Source organism: Uloborus diversus, chromosome 6 (assembly GCF_026930045.1).
Source record: "Uloborus diversus isolate 005 chromosome 6, Udiv.v.3.1, whole genome shotgun sequence".
NCBI lineage: Eukaryota > Metazoa > Arthropoda > Arachnida > Araneae > Uloboridae > Uloborus > Uloborus diversus.
In genome coordinates, this window is record NC_072736.1 from 125,138,495 (window position 1) to 125,159,001 (window position 20,507).

The 20,507-nt window shown below is 31.7% G+C and overlaps 1 protein-coding gene across 1 annotated transcript in view; it reads left to right on the forward strand.

Annotated features, from left to right (window-relative positions):
• The first annotated feature begins 619 nt into the window (after window positions 1-619).
• The window catches only part of LOC129224968 (QRFP-like peptide receptor), a 78,141-nt gene continuing 58,253 nt past the window's right edge, over window positions 620-20,507 (forward strand). The window contains exon 1 of the mRNA XM_054859515.1: window positions 620-1,018. Within this exon, the coding sequence (XP_054715490.1) occupies window positions 628-1,018 (391 nt within the window). The 5' untranslated portion in view covers window positions 620-627. The remainder of the gene's footprint in view (window positions 1,019-20,507) is intronic.

Here is a 20,507-nt window from a genome sequence, read left to right on the forward strand (position 1 = left end):
AATTTACTCAATTAATAATATTAAAAATTTATATGCATATAAAAGACGTTTTTTGAAAATTTTAAAACAGATCATTGTTATGATTAAATATGTTTAAATCTATCCTTCTACAGAATTATGCACTAAATATTATTTCATGTAAATAAACTTAATTATGGGATTTTTAATGGAAGTATTTTACCTTAAACGAAAACAAATTACAATATAAAATTACAATGCGTAAAAAGTATAGTTAGAAAAATAACCTTTATATGTATACTAATCATCATTTTTATTTGTTAAGGACATTTGCTAAATGATGAACAAATCAACAACAAGCTTTGTCCAGAGTTTTAAAAATTTCAAGAAGTTGCAAAGTCACGATAACACACATTTCAAGAATTTTTAAATTTTCTATCAATTGAATGGAATGAAATATTAAATATTCTGAAGAAACTATTAAGCAACGAAACAATAATTCCTTTTAAGTGTACAGCTAAAAAAGCTAATTATGATACATAAATGTTAGATCTAAAGCTGAATTTAAGGATCTAAAAAACATCAGCAAAGGATGTTACTTATTATCTTCGCTGAACCGCGAAGCCTGTGTTAGAAACAGTCCAATCTCATAAATAAAAGATGCAAAACATGTCAGTTAACATGAACATATCAGTAACAACTGAAAATTACCTTAGTGGTGTGCAGTTCTTCGATAATTGTGCAATCGACATAAATTTTAGCGCCATTGATTTCCCCAATCAAGAAGCATTGACAGAACCCTTATCATTAAAAGAATACGTCAAGTTGCTCTTCTATGCTGTGGTTTTGGTTGTGGCGTTGATTGGGAACATTGGCGTTATTCTGACTGTTGCACTAAACCGAACTATGAGAACTACCATCAATTTTTACCTCGTCAATTTGGCAACAGCAGATCTTCTCATTTGTTGCTGTTGTATGTGGATTCCAGTAGCAAAGAGCTTGAGTGATCCATTATACGTCTTGGGAAGCTTCATCTGCAAGCTAAATCCTTTTTCTCAAAGTAAGTGTCTCTTTTCTTGCTTGTATTTAAAAATTACAGTGCTTGATAATTTGAAGGCATCAAAAAAAGTTTTTAAACTGTTGATGTTTATACAAGACCTGTATTTGGATGTATTATATTTCATCAGCTACTGACATACAGGGTCCAGCATATTAACCTCCCGCATTTAGAGAAGGCGCTGTGGGAGTTGTGGTGGGAATTTCGGACGCACCGATAAGAAATTAGCCGATTACCGCTTAACCGCTAACCGATTAATTATAATGATAATATATTTTTTAATTCTACAATTTCTTCGTAGTGTTTTTTTTTATACTTAAATTAATAGTTTCGACTTTTCAGAATCAATTAATTCCTTTTTTCCCCTTCGACTGACTTTTCTCTATTTCATGCATTTTTTAAAAGTTATTTTTAAACAATTTATTCTAATTCCGCATTCTAAATTTTTTTATTATTGTTTAATAATATTGTATTCTATCAACTAGACATGAAAATTCAATTATGTAGTTGTCCATATTCATCAGTAAATACTTTTAATTTAGTATATTTTTGTTTCAATATTATTGCGTAGTAGCTACTTAATCACGAACTTTTATTGTTTTTGAAAATCATAAGGCAATTTTAAAGCATAATGGTAAAGGCAGTGCAGTAATGAAAAGTATAGACACACGAGAATTGGAACATTGTATTTATGTGCATATATAAAGCGGAAAACATAAAAAAAAATTAAATTGATTCATCATCAATTTTTGTTAAAAAAAAGAAAAAAAAGCTTGAGTTTTCAGGTTTTAAATCCAAATTATGTTTTGCGCAATCACGAATCGCAATAGGACCCTACTCGTATGGTTTCTCGTTTCCATTAATGGCTTTTATTTCTACCATAATTTGAATTCAAGACGTCAAAATTCAAATGAGCGCCAGGGACTGAATGCTGGAAGTTGTTTGCTGGATGCTGGAAGTTCTGTGCTGAATGCTGTTTTCGAGCATGAAGGATTGAGTGAAGTCGAGAAATTCATTTTTTTAAAAATTCGATTCCGAGGCACATGGATGTCTGTATTATAAGCAAAGAAAAATGAAATCAAAAGAAGCGAACGTCATTCAACTCTCAGGCGAAAATACTAAGCAATTCGCGATTGCTCAAAAAAAAAAAAAAAAAAAAAAAAAAAAACTTTGCGACCTCAGACCGTTATAACGCTGAAAAATGTGGCACTCGTGAGAGCGATTTTCTAACAGGACTATAAGAATATAAAAGACTTTCTAGACAGTGATCTTTACGACGTGAACAGCTTTTCTAGCCAAACAGGGGATCATGTCAGCAAAGTTGGAGCCGAATACGAAACTCTTGCTGAGCGGTATTCATAAAATCATCATTTTGAATGTACTCGTCCACCACACGTGGCGATGCTCACTGCGCCATGCCATTGCTACTACTACCAATGGCAAGTATAGTGCTATTTGTCGATATCACTTCCACTTCCGTATCTCCACCGCAAATCACACAACACCTTCTCCAAACACGGGAGGTTAATATGCTGAACTCTGTAATTATCGAATATCGTAATTAGCAAAAAAGTACCGCTTGATAGACTGAGGTTAGGCAAAGCTGCAAGACTTGACTAAACAGCTCGTTACGGCATCCAGAAACTGCAGTTTCATCCTTGTTTGGTATCATCAGTCCTGAACAGCCATAACAAAGCTTACGGTGCTAACCCTCTCATGAAGTTGAAATTACTTCCGCAATGATGCCTTAGTTTACGGTGTGCTAAAATTGAAGTTAATTATCAGTGTAAAGGTAAACTCTGCTTTTATAGGAGGTTGATCACATCCAGCTCCGTTGTTTTTTGCTTCACATTCGTTCATTATGTGGCTTTGATTTTACTCTGCTAAACGATGCCACAGAAAATAAGTTATTTTTGCTTCCGGGGAAACTCAAACTGAGACAAATGTCTATCTCTTATCACAGTTCTTGAGATAATAATCTAACGCAATCATAGCAAATACGTACTATTTATATAGAACAGTGGTTCCAAACCTTTTCCACCTTGCGAAGCCCTTCCAAACTCCAAAGGAAGTTTTCGAACCCCTTGGGTTCTAGATAAAGAAAAGAAAAAAAAAAAAAAAAACGTGCGCGCACACACACACACACACACACATAGAATATAACATTTCAGAGATTTTTTTTTTTAGTTTGATGCTGCTCCTCACTTTATAACAAGAACGAAAACATAATTGCAAAGAATAGAATTGCAAATATTGCTACGCACTAAAATGATCGCTAAAATATGAATACAAATCAAATTCACCAAAAAATAAACACAGTGATTATTCAGTGTTTGGCTTCAATCTGCTTTAAAAATAAAAAATTAAATGGAATATTGTGGAACAAAAAGCACAAAGTTTGACTGAAATATTTTTCTGACACAAGGGTATATTTATCTAAATCAGAAGTCAATTAAAGAACGATCTTTAAAATATCGTTCAGGGATCTGTCTCAGATTTACTAAATGAACTTTTTTCTTCCAGTAAAATGAGAAAGATCCCTAGGTTTAAGTCTTACTAGACTAGCTGTTTCATAAGGATATACTGCGCATATTAATCGTTTGCTGAAGAATTTTCTTATAATTAGTACGCTATAAGTGAGGAGTAAAATGCGTATATTGAAAAAACAATAGAAGCGTCTATTTTTCAGTATACACATCTACTCTAATTTTTACACAAAAGGTGATTTTTAACAAAGCAAATACTTTAAGCTCACTTTCTACAATTGAAATTTTTTACCCAAATCTCTTAAATTCCTTGTTCAAATATAGCGCAAATTAAGTTGCATGGTTAAATTCCGTTGATTTAATTTTTACTGCGTAAACCTCACACTGCTAAACTTTCACCCACGAAAATTTTCTAAAGTAATTAATTTTCCATACTTCCTGTGGTATTTTTGTGTTGCTAGCCATTCTTTCTCTTTTTTGACAATAAATCTAGAAAAAAATTGTAATCTTTGTGGAATGAAAATTATAGCAATAAACAGAGCGATATTACTTCTATGTTTTTTTGACTCAACACACGGAAAGAGCGATAACTCTTCGTCGGACTCAAATGGTAAAGAAACTAAACTTCAAATATTTGAGACGCACGGGGGGGGGGGGGGGCATATGCTTCACGTAATGTTTTCGTCAAGTGTGAAAGCTTTTGATCGGAAAAGTTGATTAAACTCTTTCATCTGAGGACATAGTATTAACAAGTAGCGCTTTTTTCAGCATGGCTTCGGGGCTATCATCCTCAAGAAAGCGCTAAAACCGGCGCTTTGCAATGACAGGCTAAATTCTTTAAATGTAAAATATGACAGGTATGCAAATATTTTCGTGCTAAGAGTATCGAATATGTGATACCAAAATGAATAATAATAATAAAAAAAAGAGCAAAACGTGCTTGAAACCGCTTGAACATGAAACTTCATCAGAAAAAGGCATGTTAAAACTCCGCCTTTACAATATTTTTTCGCGAACCCCTTTGGGAACCGCTGATTTAGAACATAGAAACATAAACTGCATATGTACGAGGAAGTTTACGAATTCATTCGTCTTCGATAGAGGAGAAAGTACAAAAACTGAAAAAGTAAAAGAGAAATTAATTAAATGTACGGTTTTAAATTTTAAAGTAATGCAGGCGAAAAATAAATCGCGATTCAAATAAATTGGAGGAAGCTTTGCAGTCTCTGGATAATGTCTGCTTAAAAGGTAAAAGAAAAAAAAATTGTATTAATTTGAATTTTTGGCATCTTGAATTCAAATAATGTTTTTCGCAATCACGAGCGTGTGTGTGTGTATGAATGCGCGTGTGTGTTTGTGTAGGCGAATGTGTGTGGGTGCGTGTGTATGTGTGTATGTATGCATGTGTGTGCGTGTTGTGTATGCAGTGCTGTGTGTGTACGCGCGTGTGTGTGTGTATGTAGGTATATGTGTTTGTTTCTGTGTGCAGGCATAAGTGTGTGTATGTATGTGTAGGAGTGTGCGTTTGTGCCTGTGCGCAGGCATGAGTGTGTGTAGGCGTGTGTGTGTATGCGTGTGTGTGTAGGATATGGACGCAACCTGGAGACTGTGTTCGCAAGAGGAACAGCATCGTGTTGCAGGTCGACGCGACGGTGGTTCTGACAGAGGGTGCTGGTGGGAAAATAAAATGATAGGAATTCAAAACAGTCAAATGAGAACAATAAGTAATCGTGATTGCTCAAAAAAAAAAAAAGAAAAAAAAATCAAATCCAGCAACTTATAACTTGCTTTTAAGTTTAGTGAATAACAGTAATTTTGTTTCGTGTTTGTTTCAGGCTTTCTCGTTTTTTATTCTTTTTAAATTATATTTTGTGAAGCCTACGTTTTACCCCAAAAGATGACTGGAATGTTTGACCTCTTTGAATATTTTCTTAAATCACCGCAAGGTGACACATTCAAACTCTAGAACTCTAATAAGTACCAAATAATAAATATATATGAACATGAAATAAAAGATACAACAAATATAACATTTTAAAAGACTAAAACAAGGTTTCCTTTTGCTCTTCTTAAATACAAAAGAATGTCGTTTTTATGATTGCGATATTGTTTTTCGTCTTCGAATTACCTAAAAAAATTCAGTCAATTTTTTAGAGTGTGACCGTCCGAGAAAACGTATCTTCTGCTAAACGTGACGTTATTTTCGCAACGATTTCACTGTCGTCTCCTTTCACATCAAATCTGTACCTTGGAGTGCCCCACAGCGTATTTCTCTCCATTGAATAAACTCCGACCATCAGTTTTCTCTCTGCGAAAGTTGACCAACGTTTTTTTTTCTTTTTTTTTCTCGTATGTGGAAATATTTCTTTTACAGAGTTCGCAATGTTTCAAATAAGTCAATGGCGCAATGTTTTGTTTTTGACCGCCATGATTTTTCTATTTTTATTTATTTTATTTTTTACAATTATGTTTTAATTTCATTATATTCCTTTTTCACATTTGCATAACTTTCTTTAATTTGTTATCAAACTTTCTTCTTTATACGCAAGGCTGGACATTGTTTTATCTATTTACCATTCTATCATCATCTGTTATCTGTAGAATTGTCCCTTGCTCATTTCCTTTTTTTACTTCATTAAGAATAGGTACAGAAAAAATAGAAAACGCTTCAGTTTTGAGTTTTATACGTAATTGCTGATACTAAATGCTTCCGGACTGTCTGTAAAAACCTCAAAATTTCAGATCAAAATCAGATTATACATGGATTCAGAAGCACAACAACAAGTTCAAGAAATACTTGCTGTTGATTTCTGCAATATTACGAGGGTCAGTCAGAAAGTTAGTTGCATTGCTCAAGAAAACCCAAAATGGATTGAAACTTTACAATAACTATATTGTTATCTTAAAGTTCCACTCAAAATCTACTTTTTAACGTAATCACCTCCGTTATTTAAGCATTTGTTGAGGCGTGGTAGAAGTTTATCGATGCCTTCTGCAAAGAAATCCCGTCCAATGTTCGATAACCATTATTGGGTCACAGCTTTTACTTAGTCATCCGACTGGTATAGTCGCTTTGAAAGTTCTTGTTTCATGGGAACAAAAAACATCGAAGGTACCGGCTAGGGAGCGTGATCCCACACTTCCCACCTAAACTTGGTCTTCCCTCTCGCTCAGCGTCGTCAATATCTGTACGTACATTCGCAAACATGTTGCACCACTTCACGATAGCTTGCCGTGACATTGCACCGTAAACATCCTGCTACTGCCCATAAATTTCAGTGCAGTTGCACCTTTTTGCCCATAAAAACGAACCATTGCAGGCATTTCCAATTTGGACGCTACTTGTATCTGTCGAGACATGTTTGTGACTGATTATCCGAAAAACTAAATATCCCTTGGGGAAGCCGCTTTGTCACATGATAAAGGTAAATGTCTGAAGTGTTACCACAGAATTTCATCAAAATTTACTTTGACGGAACATATTTATGAAATAGTGCAACTAACTTTCTGACTGACTTACGTATTATTTAATTTTATAACTGCTACCTAAGCAAAACAGTCTTCCAGAAAAAAATTTACAGCACATATGCATTTAATAAGTTGTAAGGAGTACCAAATTTTTCCTCTTCTTTTAATTGCAAAAATAAATAAATAAATAAACATTTCGCCCTAAAATTGTCGCAAACGCTGATCCAATCTTATTTCTCGAACATAATTACATGTTATTGAACCGTTTATTTCAAAATCCAGTAAAGCGACAAACTCTAAAACTTCGAGAAAGCATTTTTACTTTCGTATTAAAATTTTTCTATAAGGATTACAATGTTTTAAACTAAAAGGGTTTAGGTATATTTCTTTCAATATACAAGGTTGCAATCATCATTGAATAATTTAATATGGCGATATTGATGTTTTCCTAAAATTAACAAATATGTCGATTGATTGGTTTTTGAAATAAAAGATTCAATTGATAATTGACAAATCATATTGTTAAATTCGGAGAATCAGAACTTTTACTTCTTTGTGAAGATTCAGAAGATAAATTTGCAAAATATAACCATAAAATGAATCAATCCTTTAATCCAATATTACATTCAAACGCATTAGTACGGCACAATTTTGATCTAAAGAATCGACAAAATATATGCAGAGAAAATTTATCAAACCAAACAGGAACAGTTCTTTGTCATGGAATACTTGTTATTTAATAACTAATTTATTTCTATTAGAAGTGTGTGTGGTACAGTTGCAAATGAAAATATAATGTTTCAAATTCATAGGGCATGTATTAAATCTTAACTCGCAGAACTTTTTTGTTGAAACTTTCTTAATTAAGACTGTCTAGGATATTTTTTGAGCGATTGTTAAAGCAAAAGTATTAATAAAGTTCAAGAAAGTTCTGAATATCATTTAATGCTGCAAATCTTGAAGACATTGTAATGTATTTTCATAAGATCAGAAACTGATTTGTATTCAATATATGCGTTCTTTTGTTTGCTCTACTTTTCCTTTATTGAACCATCTGCTTTGTCGAAGGAATATTTGGAAGAATATGATTATCATATATGCAACTCAGAATTCTTCTGTACACATTTCTTCTGACCCGGTAACGAAGTATTGATCCACAAACCTACATCGAATTAACTCCGATAGAATAATTCTTAATAAATATATTGTTCTTATTTTACTTCACAGGGTGAAAACTCATTTTTTACAAAATATCTCTAAATAAAGTCAAAAGTGACATTTAAGCAAATTTCATTTTTAAAAGTTCATAACATCATTAAAAACAGGAATTTTGCACATGGCAGTCGAAGCACTTTTTGTGATATTGTAGTTATTTTTTAAAAAAGGAGAAATTTTGCTGCAGATTTTTTGAAGGGTTGTGTTCTTTCTCATTTTTTGAAAATATTTATTTCTGAAAAGCATAGTTGAAAACATGATTTTCTTAATTTTGATCTATTTTCTCTCTTTAAAATAAATTCAAAATGACGTTCAGTCTTTGTTTTCATATTAGGTGCTGACGTCACAAGAGAATAAGTTAAAGTAAATAAAGTTCAATAAAAGATTCAATTGAAAAAAAAAAAAACATTTATATATAAAAAAAGGACGGCAAAACTACCAAAAAAAAAAAAAATTAATTTTCAATCCTGTGAGGATTTTATTTTTATTTATTTATTTTTGCAATATCATTAAATCAGATAGCATGATTTATTTTATTTCATGTGCACTGAGAAATTTTTCACACAGTTTCAAACAAACAAAAAAAAAAAGCGGCTTAACTACCGGATTTATTCGACTTTATAAAACTTTAAAATACGTTAAAAATTTTTTTTTTTGAAGCATTCCATTTTCGATTTTCCATTCGTCAAATCAATTGCAGGAGACAAAAAAAAAAAAAAAAAAAAAAAAAAAAAATTATTAGCTCAAAAATCTATGTATTGATCGATAGCTTTGGATTGAATCTCTGCATTTAGTTTCAAGTTGTTTTTCCATAACCCAGTAGGTTTTGTCTGAAGAAGAACCATTCTCTTATTCTGTTCGCTAAAACTTTTGCTCAAGGGACATTTTGAAATGACTTAATATTTGTTTTTAATGTTTATAAAAAATTTCGTTATTTCCTCCCCCTACCCGTATCTATATCTTGTTCAACGCTCAAAATGTTTTTCTGTGCTAATTTTAAAGCAATAGTTGTTAGTTTGGTGATCGCAAATTTCTGAATAAACATTTTTCGCTATCAGAATAGGTAGGCGATATTAGCAAGTAAAAGACATAAAGGATCAAAAAGTAAGGCAGCTTTTCGAATAATTATTTCTTACACAATTCTCAGATAAACTTTCAATTTTAACTTTTGAAAATAAAAATTACTATCCTGATCGAACTGCAAACAATAAATAATTTTTATTTAGTTGCTCAAAGTATGTAGAACTTTCAGAGGAAAATTATAATGCAAAGGGTTTTGTATATCTTTTTAATGCAATTTTTATATCGTAACTACTAAATTTCGAGAGACAGTGTGATGAAAAACTATGCAATCCAACTTATTTGTTAATTTATTGAGTAATTAAATTCCAAATTAACGCGTAAATTTAAGCATGAGGTTCAGAAACCTGTTTTATATTAAAGTAAACTGAAACAAAAGAAAATCAGTTTCATCATTGTTATCCTGGCGAATATCTTTTCCAAACATTTGACTAATACGAAATGATCGAAGAAGGGATCTTATCTCCGATAAAACCTAAGTTCTTAGTAAATGCTTTCAGATATGTATTATGAAGAATCCAAAGGGCAGTCGTATTTCTACTGGAAAATCTTTGCAGAAGAAAATGTAGCAAATTGCCCAAAGAAAGAATCGAATAAACTGCAGACATTGCAGACTAGACGGAAAGAGAATCTTAATTCTAGCTATAAAAAACGAGGCCAAATTACAGGGTACTTTATCTTCTCTCCGTCTTAAGATGTAGTATTCGACAAATTAACTAGTCATTCTGAGTAACTTCAAGTCAGTTTTCTATTGTAAGCAGCGTCACTCATATTTTGATAGTTTTAATGTATTCGCAGGTGTAACACGGAAGAAACACTCAAACTATAGCTTAGTTATCCGACATTAAGAAATAACATACTCATATAAATAATTATAATCATAACATAATCATATTTTCAAATAAATTATTAGTTTGATATATATCAATCTCCTGACATTTAGGGCAACTTTGAGTCCTGTCAAAAGTGAGATACAAAATAAATTATTTTTTTAATAATAGCGCAAATTTAAGGCAGCAAAATAAAATTTCTAAATGTTTGAAAAATCCTTTAGAACATCATACATACAGCATACTTCAGAACATCACAAGATTTAGTCATTCAGTGTAAGTAGAGCAGTTTTAAAAACTTCAAAAACAGCTTCCAAACAGTTTGTTCAGAATAATTGAATGATGCAATCAGTTGTTTACAATATTTTCAGTTCTTGAGCTTGAATATGTCAACTTGCGAGCAATACCTGTCTCACTGGACAGGAGGAAGTGGGTTGGTCTAAGTTTTACCTCTTTCAGCCACCATTAGCAAGATGTTGCAGCCCCTCGACTAGTTCATTTAAAATGCGAATTGTCACTTTTTTTAAAGAAAATAAAGTATTGTGTTTCATAAAAACACGCAATGGAAGTAAAATCCTTTATTTTCTATTTTTTTATTTACCTTCTGAAGTTCTCTCACACCTTTTCACACATGCCACGCTCTTGTTCATTCTGCGTCTGACTTAGGCACATTTAAAATAAAATTGTACATTTTAATGAAAATAGATTATAATCAACGAAAAAAGGCAAAAAATCAAAATTCGCTTTTTAATTGTGACCAAAAACAATGAAAAATAATAGTAATTATAAAGTTAATTTGTTAATAAAAATTAACAAAACTAATTCATCAAGGCTGGATTCAAGCAGTATGGATTACCCTCTTCAACTGATCAACATTATTTGAAAGTTATGTCCAAAATCCACAAATATATGCTTGCCTTAGTTCAGCTTTAAAATTTATGTGTTAAATTTATTAACAAAACTTACCTTACAATTACTATTTTTATTTCTTTTCGGAAACAATTACAAAGCGGAAGTAATTTGATTTTGTGTTTACTATTATTTTTCTTTGTTTTTGGGAACAACTAACAAACAACTACGGTCACTACTGCCACTCAAAAAGATTACAGATCAGAACTTCAAAGCCCTCGCATTAGAAATTTCACTTCAAATGAAGTCGAAAACTTGTTTCATAACGCTACCAGTAGAGTGCAGCACTGAACAATCTTTTTTTTTAAAAAATTCGAATATTCTTAAAAATTTGAAGTGACTCGCAGTTTATCGGAATGACTGAGAGTGTTTTAATATGTGATAGGCAAACAGATTAATAACTGTTATGTTTACTCCATAAAACTGCTCAACACAAACAGTTGAATATTATTTGAAAAATTTACAATTTTCTCAATCTTCCTATCTTTAAAAATGCGCTTTAAAAACTCGAGAGATAAACAACTAAAATGAATTTTTACTAGGAAATTGAATAGCAAATCTAATTAAAGAATTCGCAAGTTAACCTTGCGCTTTATTTCCAGTGTTGCAATTACTTCCGAGAAAATAAAAATGCTTCCGTACATTCTGATAAATATTTGATTAGCAGCAAAAGAAGCCTTTAGGGCGATGCAAGTACAGCAACGGCTAATTGAAACGATACCTCTTGTATTTTGTTAATGCTCATTAGTATCAAGGCTTCTGTGTATGCATAGAATATTTAAGCATATTTATGATACAATAAAAGGATTCATCAAAAATACAGAGTGGCCAAAGTTCAAGTTTTCTTGTTTGGAAAACGTAGAATTTGTTCACAGACATAAATCATTAAAACTTGGTTATGATAAACAAATTTTAGATAAGAAATAACTATTCAGTAAGTTACACGCCCTATAGTCGGGGCTAAGGCAGAAATACATTAAATACACCGCCAGCTCAGTCAATCCTCGGCTGGAATTGACTGAGCTGGCGGTGTATTTCAAGAAAGAACTAGTTCATTTTTTACCACCAAGTGAAAAAGGGTTGAATGTAAAAAATAAATAAAATCGAGGGAAATAAATTCAATTTTCAAACAGCTTTATAAAACAAAATGTATAAGAGAAAAGTGAAAATTTTAAATTCGTTTCTCACAAATTGAATTTTTTGTCATCAAGATTTGCAGCAGATATTACTCTACATTCTTAAAACCCATAATTTTGCATAAATTTCAGTTTGCCTTTTCAGATTTTTTTATTTCGTCTCAGATAAAACATTGTTACTATTTCATGCATTTGACATAAGTCTTAGATATTTCTCGCAACAGTTAATTACTTTAATGAGTTCGTTTCCGAAATTTTAAAGTTTTTTTTTTAATATTTATGAACGAGCATGCTTAAAAGCATAGGATTTGACCATTTTTAGAATTATTTGACAAAGTTTAGAATTCTAAACAATTATTTTAATCGGTGTGCAGATTCAGTTTCATTTTTTACGGTTTCGCATATGACATCACAAGTAATGAAATGCCATTTACTGATGCCATTAGCGCAGAGCGCAATATTTATTTCACTTCTTTACTCACATGTACTGGCAACGATGTGGATGATAGCAAGCTTAGAGCGCAATATTTAATTTGTTTCTGAATTATCATAACCTGGGAATGCAGTAGACAGCAAGCGTAAATATTTAGCGTGCCAGTGGAATGCGCGCCGAAGTACATCACTTGCGACGTCATAAAGACCACGCTTTATTTGAAAATTGGACAGTTAAAAAAATAATTTAATTAAACGTTGAGAAAAGGAGAGTATTTATTTATTTATTTATTTTTTCTGTTCATTCTATCAACCTTAGTGACTAAAAGTATTACTTTTGACTGAAAAAAAAAAAAAAAAAACTCTTTTCACAACTGCAGGAGGTGTTATGGTTTCTGACTCATGGCGACGAAAGAGGTGAGAAAAAAAAATGCCGTAATTTATATCTGATTTTAAGCTTAGCAAATGCTAGTTTTCAGTAACCCGAGTTCGCCCCCCCCCCCACTCTTTTACACCATTAAAGTGAACAATCTGGAACCAAAGTAAATTTTACAAGTCCTTTTTTACTGATGACCCTTTCAACCTTAAAATACAATCTGAAGATTAAAAGTATTTTTAAGAACTAAAAACCTCCTTAGTAGGAGAACATGTGTTCTTTTTAGGTTCAAAAGAAAATATTCTAATTTACAAATGTATGAACTTTAATCACATTAGAAATATTTTCTGCTAAAAAAATGTTTTCAAAACGAGACGACGTTTCTTTAGGCGCGTTGAATATGTACACATCTTGTTCTAAATTCAATTTCATTCCAAAACAATTTTCAAAGAAAAATAGTTCTTGTTTTCATTTCTTTTGTCTTTTCTTTGAAGTAGTCTTTAAAGAGCTTTTGGAGGTTTGTTATTTTATCCATGTATTTTTTTTATTGAGTTCATGAGAAGAAATTGCATTAAAATTTCAAAGCCTATCCTTTCGAACAAACTATGAAACCATCTTTTGTGAATGAACGATGCCGGAATATTAAGCATTTATGAAAAGCTAAAAGGATTCGTCTAAAATATGTAAGACCGGAAATGGAATGGGGCTGGATGTAATTTCCGTGCACTATGAAGAAGTTGAATTTGAAAAAAAAAAAAACTGTGCGAAATATATAAGACATGAATTTAGTTTCTGTTTATTTTCAACAACAATCGGGATTTTATGAATAACTATAGTATGTTGTGGCCACATCACGAAACTGTCTTCTATATCTATGTTATGATTTCTTGAATACAACGTAAAAACTTTCATGTAATCGCTACTGCAAAAGTTTGGTATTCGCAAAAGCGGGAAGATTTCGATAAATGGGAAATTGGCGATCTTAATTCCTTGCTGTTAAGTTTTTAGCACTAGTACTTGAGCAAGGAATGTCTTTTCTTTGTTTTCGTAAACAAAGACTACGGAAATATGTGTTTGCATATAGGGTTACCATAAAACAACAGGGTTACCAAACTAAAATCACTCACGCTACAAATTGAGGACCGTGCCAATTTTCGAATTATCGAAATTTTCGTTCAAAGCAGAATTAAAGAGCGAAAATTGAAAATTATTTCAAAAGGCTTGCTTATTCTAGTTACGAAAGTTTTATTTGTTAACAAATAGAAGATGGCTTGAAAAATAGTTTAAATCACTGCGATTTTTCCGATCATTTTCCAACATTTAAAGAACGAGAGCTCGATTAATTCTCTTACAGACGAGATTTTAATATGATTTATCTTTCACACTGCTGTATTAATTGAGCAATTTTTATTTGAGTAAATGGTGGCAAACATAAGACACGTTGGAGCGATTAACGCCAAAAATGAATCATCGCCAGTTTCAAAGTAGGTTCACATTTATTCTAATTTCATTTAAAAGGTAGCATTAATTTGAGATATAGCTCTCGCAATGAACATGACAGAACGTTCGATTCCACCATCCCCTTGAAGCAAAATGGTTCAGTGGTGAATCTTGCCACAATCGACAAACGCTTGTTAAAAGTTAGAAAAAAAAAACATTTAAATATAACTGTTAGTTTGAACGTATATATAGCGCCCTTAAATAACATATATCGAAGATTGGGAGCATAAGTCCCATCCAAAGGGGTGACTTTCGTCACATCAAAGCATCGAAATCTTACATTCATCGACGGTATTGTCCGTTTTTCACAAGAAGGCACTTGACTCCTCCCTCGCCACGTGGTAACCGATGACTTATTTCGCTGTTTTCGGCAGAAGTTATATTCGGATCATAGCATTTTGTTGTAAAAGCAGCAGTTTTGAAAATGTAGGAATAACTAAAACGGCACCAGACAAGTGAAGCAAGTGATATAAAGGGCAGTAAGATATTTTTGCACATTAAAATGTACGCCAAGTTAAAATTGTCTGGTTGTCACATTTAGAAGCGCTTGAATACATTTACCGATCACCCCAGTGTAAAATGGAGCTCTGCGTCCGAGCAGGCGTGGCTAAGTGCCTTCTCTTGAAAAACTGACAATAATTCAGTGGCGACTGAACGCTTGATTCGAGTTCATGCTAGGGAGCGTTGAAGGGCTGTTGCCATTCTAAATCAAATAATTTTCCACACCTTTTTGAGTTATTGGTGCCAAAATCGAATCAGCTCTTGTACCCTCAAAGATCTACCTGTCGATTATTTTTTCTTTAATTCCGTTCTTGACTTCTCGAGACATAACAGTAACAAGTAACAGGAAAAAAAGCTCGATTGCTAAGTCTTGTTTGAGTCCTTCCAGTACTACGTGAGATATGCACGCACGCATAACGGAGAAAGTGTTTGATTGCTCCCTCCCCCTCTCTTGGTAGAATTAACGTCAAAAACTAATGTCTACCAATTCTCATGAAGGCACAAATGTGGACCCGATTTTGCTCGATTTCATACTATAGGTTTTGCTCTAGAACGGCAAAAAAAAAAAAAAAAAAAAAAAAAAAAAAAAAAAAAAAAAAAAAAAACAGTCACACACATATACATACAGACATTCATTTTCTAAAACTACTTTAAATGCTCTCAGCACTCCCCAAAACGTGCGAATCCGTCAAAGTTCGAAAATTTTAAGTAGAAGAAAGAAAAAAATCAAGTAGATGTATCATTAGATTTATTGCCTTGCAGCAAAAGGTTTTTTTTTACTATAACGCTAATATAAAAACAGTTTTGCACTCCGATAATGAAACTATGATTTTTTTTTTATGTCACTGTGCAATTGAATGAGGTATAAATATTCTATTTTTCGAAAACAGATTGAAAAATTTATGCAATTTGTTTTTTGGAGTGTCAGGCGACAATAAAACTTGGTTAGAAAAAAAACTATTCAAAAATAATAAATTGACTTGACATGATGTTAACAATGCACGCATTAACGTAGCGTGTCAAAAAACATTAACCTTCATATCACCTCATTCTTTGAATTGAAATTGTAATTCAGCGCTTCCGTTTCTATTATGTTTTATTAATGCTTAAAAGTTACCCATTTAAAATGAGCTTTTGTGTCACTTGTCAAACCAGATACAATACACAGAGAAATTTTTGTGTGACAAAATATTAATTTAGAATATTAAATATAGTTTCTTAAGTAGAATCGTCAACACAAAATGATTATTTTAGCGACATTTTGACTGTGAATGAGTTTTACTTGATTTTCTGCAACGTCTTCTTTCATTTGCTTCATTTGATTTGATTTCCTTATTTGATTCATAATTAAAAAATATATAAATTTTAAGTCTAATAACTTGTGTTTTAATTGTTTAAAAAATGATTAGTTTAGAAAAAGAATGTTTTTTTTTTCAACCAGGAATAAGTTTAAATTTTTAAGAGATGAAGATGTATTTTAGTACAATTAAGTTACATACTTATTAAATTAGAAAAACTTGAAAATTCTTTCCAAGTTGTATGAAATAAATTGCAGAGAAATACTATTGTTTAAAATTAAGAATATTTTATGTTTTTATGGTACATGTGAGGCACAAAAGCAGCAGATATATTTTAATAAAATGATTTTTGCCGCTTGAAATACAGACGTGGGAGAGGGATTTTAATATTGTTTCAATTATTAAGACGAATTTCTGGAATTGGAGGATATTCACCGTATGCATTGTCCAAGAAGATCTCTATTCTACAATCCAATAGAGCATTTCTGGAAAGCTTTCTTGAGGGCAATAGAAACACGCAACACCCCACCGGGGACCGTCCATAGTCTGAGAACAGCGTTGTTGAACGAGTGGAAACAATTGCGTCAGAATCCCATAAATTGCTTCATTTCAAGTATAGAGTCACACTGCAAGGCCTACAGTGGCTCCCAAAAGTTTTCGTACGCCTACGACTTTCAATGAAATAGGCCCATATCCCATTGGTTGAAGTTAATATTCCGGAGTAGATATTTAATTATAAGATCTATGATCTATTTTTAACAAAACTACATGAAAAATTTTAATAACATATTAAAACCTGATTTTTTAAAAATCAAAAACCAAAAAGTGCCAGAAATTTTATCTCACAAAGGTCTTCGAACACTTTAAAAAATATCTATTTTTTATTGAATAATCTAACTTTTTACTAAGTTATTATTTAGTAGAATATCATTCAACATCCACAACAACATTTGAACGTCTGCGAAGAGATTTCAAAGTTTTTTTTCCCTTTTATTTTGTGCAATTTCTGAGTAAGTTTTCAACCACACTTCGAGTCTTACTGTTTCTAGTCATCTTTTCGTTTCAAAGCCATATTTTCCGTCAGCTAGCCTCTAGATATCTCTAAACATGTTACATTAAGTTTAAATCTGGCAATTGAGGAGATATTTCTAAGCTTAAGGACAATTTTTGATGCACCAGACGCAAACGTTGAAAACCGTGTGCTTCTTATCGTTATCTTAATTTAAAAAAAAGTTCTTCCGATAACCAAATTTTTGGCTAAAAGTTCAAAATTGTTTTTAAAATATTTAAATGAACGGCGTGATTCATTATTTCATCAAAAAATTCCAAACTACCAAGCCCTGATGCTTATATGCACCCTCAGACAAAAACACCTTCACTGTCCTGTTTAACTGATCCAACTAAGGTCATAAGATTAAATTCCTCATTTTTCCTTCTATTTACAATTATACAACAATTTAACCAAAAAAGTTGAATTTATTTTTGTTCGTAAGTAAGACAGTTATTCCAAATCACACATTTTGAGCTTATTAATAATTGATTTTTCAACGAAAAGCGTAAGCTTTCTGTTTTTCGCGCGAACAAGAAAATTTCTGAGGGAGGAGGTTCTTTTTAATCCAGCTAATCAGAGAACGGGGAGAACAATTTTAGGTGAAAATTAAACGTAAAATGTTTTATTAAATTCTGCAAAAACTTTTACAGCACTCAAATGTGTATTTTTCATATTTTTTTTTTTTTTTTTTTAACGTTATATCTCCAAACACACTTTGTTAACTTTGCCGGTTGACCTTTTCTTACCTTGTTTTCGATCCGATTCTTTTGTTGAAAGCATTTTATCGAGCACTTCACTGTAGAATGGTATAAATTAACTAAGTTAGAGACGTTTCAAACCAATTTACCGTTACTGTTAGTGGAAATAAAATCAAATTTCGAATGGTGTTTGTTGTTTTTTTACGAAGCTTGGCGATATATCGCCAAGCTTTTGGTCGTCAAGTTTCTTCCGCTAACTTGGCGACAAATTTTGCAACTTTTTTTTTTTTTAAAATCTGGTTTTATTTTAGCCATTATTGGCGATATTTAGAGAGTTAACCATTAAAACACATTAAAATGTCCAATATTGGGAAAGTTAATCTGCATAAAACGTTTGTTTGCTTCAGTTCGCAACAAAGTTGTGGTAAAAATATTTAAAGTGTTTCTTTGCTTTACTCCAAGGTACTGATTATCATTAAATTGGTGTAAAAGGAAGTCATGTGATGCACACATCAGCTTGTTAATCATGATCCATACTTAAAACTAAATATGATTATAAAATCATTTTTCTCATAATTTAGACAAAAAAAAAAAAAAAAAAAGAAACGAAAGAACATTCATTCTTTTTTTAATATAAAAACATTTAATAGTTATACGAAATTCTAAAAACTTGCTTCTGGGCTTTAAAACGATTTTTTCCTTATTACACAGCAATTTCTGCTGGTAAGTTTGCATTATATCGCGGATGTCTTCTTCTTTTACGTAACAAAGAGAAAAAATTTGTCTTATATTTACTTTAGGAAGGATTCAATATTCCAGACTGCATTTCCAAACATGTGTGAGATGAGGTTTTTGATTTTCGATACCTTTTTGACATAATAGCATTTGAATTTCTTGTAAAAATGGTCAAGATATTCAAAATAATGTAGTACATTTTGAAAGAAAGAATGAAATAAAAAATTCCTTCATAATTTTTTTTCTATTGATAAGCAGGATTTTGGCAAAGAAAGGTATAAAAGTGTTTCTCCAATAACGATAGATCAGAAAATGTAAATTAAAAAGAAACACATTTAAAAACATGAATAGGATTGTTGGGCAAATCATAGAAAATAAGATATTTGTATTAATGTATTTCTGATTAATACATAGTATGCCGTTGCTCGAAAACTTATTCCCATACTTTGCGTCTCTGGTTGTAAATACTTTCGTCAACTCTTTTGGCATGTAAAAAAAATGTGTGATTTCTTCTTCATTTTTTTCCCTCTTTTTATTTTAACAATTTCTTTTTGATTGCACATGAATTGAACTTTTTTTTTCATCCTTATGTGTTTTTTTCAATATTTTTTCTCTTTAAATGCTAAGGTTCAAAATTATTTATTATGAATTATTATTTTTGAAATCATGTTTCACTTAAGTCCGTATGGTGAGGATGCTTAGATGAATTCATTTAGAGTATGTTTTTCATTTTCATTTTGTTTCCTTTAAATTCAAGAACGTGTTTTTTATAGCGATTTTTTAACAGTTCATTTTATCTAACAGTTCAACTGCATATATTTCTTTTTGCCTGGATAAATAATTTTTGATGATTCTCTTATGTGTTCTGAAATAACTTTTAACGTATTGCGATTCATTAGTGGTTTATTGCATAATATTTAGTATGAATAAAAAATCTGAAAAAACAAACTGATATGTGAGCAAAACCATAGCTCTTAGAAATACGCAGTCATTAACTAAAGAGTATAGAAATTTGAAGGGAAAAGATGGAGGGGAATAAAACAACAACCATAATTTAAAAAAAAAAAAAGAAAGAAAGGAAAAATGTATTCAAAACCAAACTGAAATCTCTGATTGCGACAGCGTCAGAAGTACATTCTTTATTTGAGTTTTTCACCGGAAGCGAGTAAGGGACTGTGAGTAAATGATGTCAGTTTTTATTCTAACATTTTCCTTCCCCCCTCCTTTTGTCAAAAAGTGTGACACTTCACCTTACTCTCACTTCTCCTTGTCACATGTCACGGTATTCATTGTTGTAAAAATGCTCTTATTACTTTACTCCTTCCTCTTATCACAAACTGTCAAAAAGTGTTACACTTCACCTCACTCAACTCTCCCCTTGCTACTTGTCAGGCTACTTTTTGAAAGTGTAGTGTTATAAAAATGCTTGGTGTCACAAAATTCTTGCTATCTTCTCTTCCCTCTTGTCAACAACTCTCAAAAAGGGCCACTCTGCATATTATCTTTTCCCAGATCTTGACTTTTGGGAATCCTTTCATATTTTGAGGAACAGTTCTAACTTAGTTAACGATCTTAGTGCAGTTCCATATTTTTCTAACATTTGGCTCCCATATCTTTAATACTGTCCTTTCCCCATTCCCCCCCTTTTTTCCCCATTCATTTTTATCTATCTTCCTTTGTTTATTTTTACCTTTTTGTCTTGATTGACCCCCCCCTCAATTTTCTTCTATTTATCTTTATTTTTCCTTTTTTGAATATTTTTTGTTCCGGTTTATTT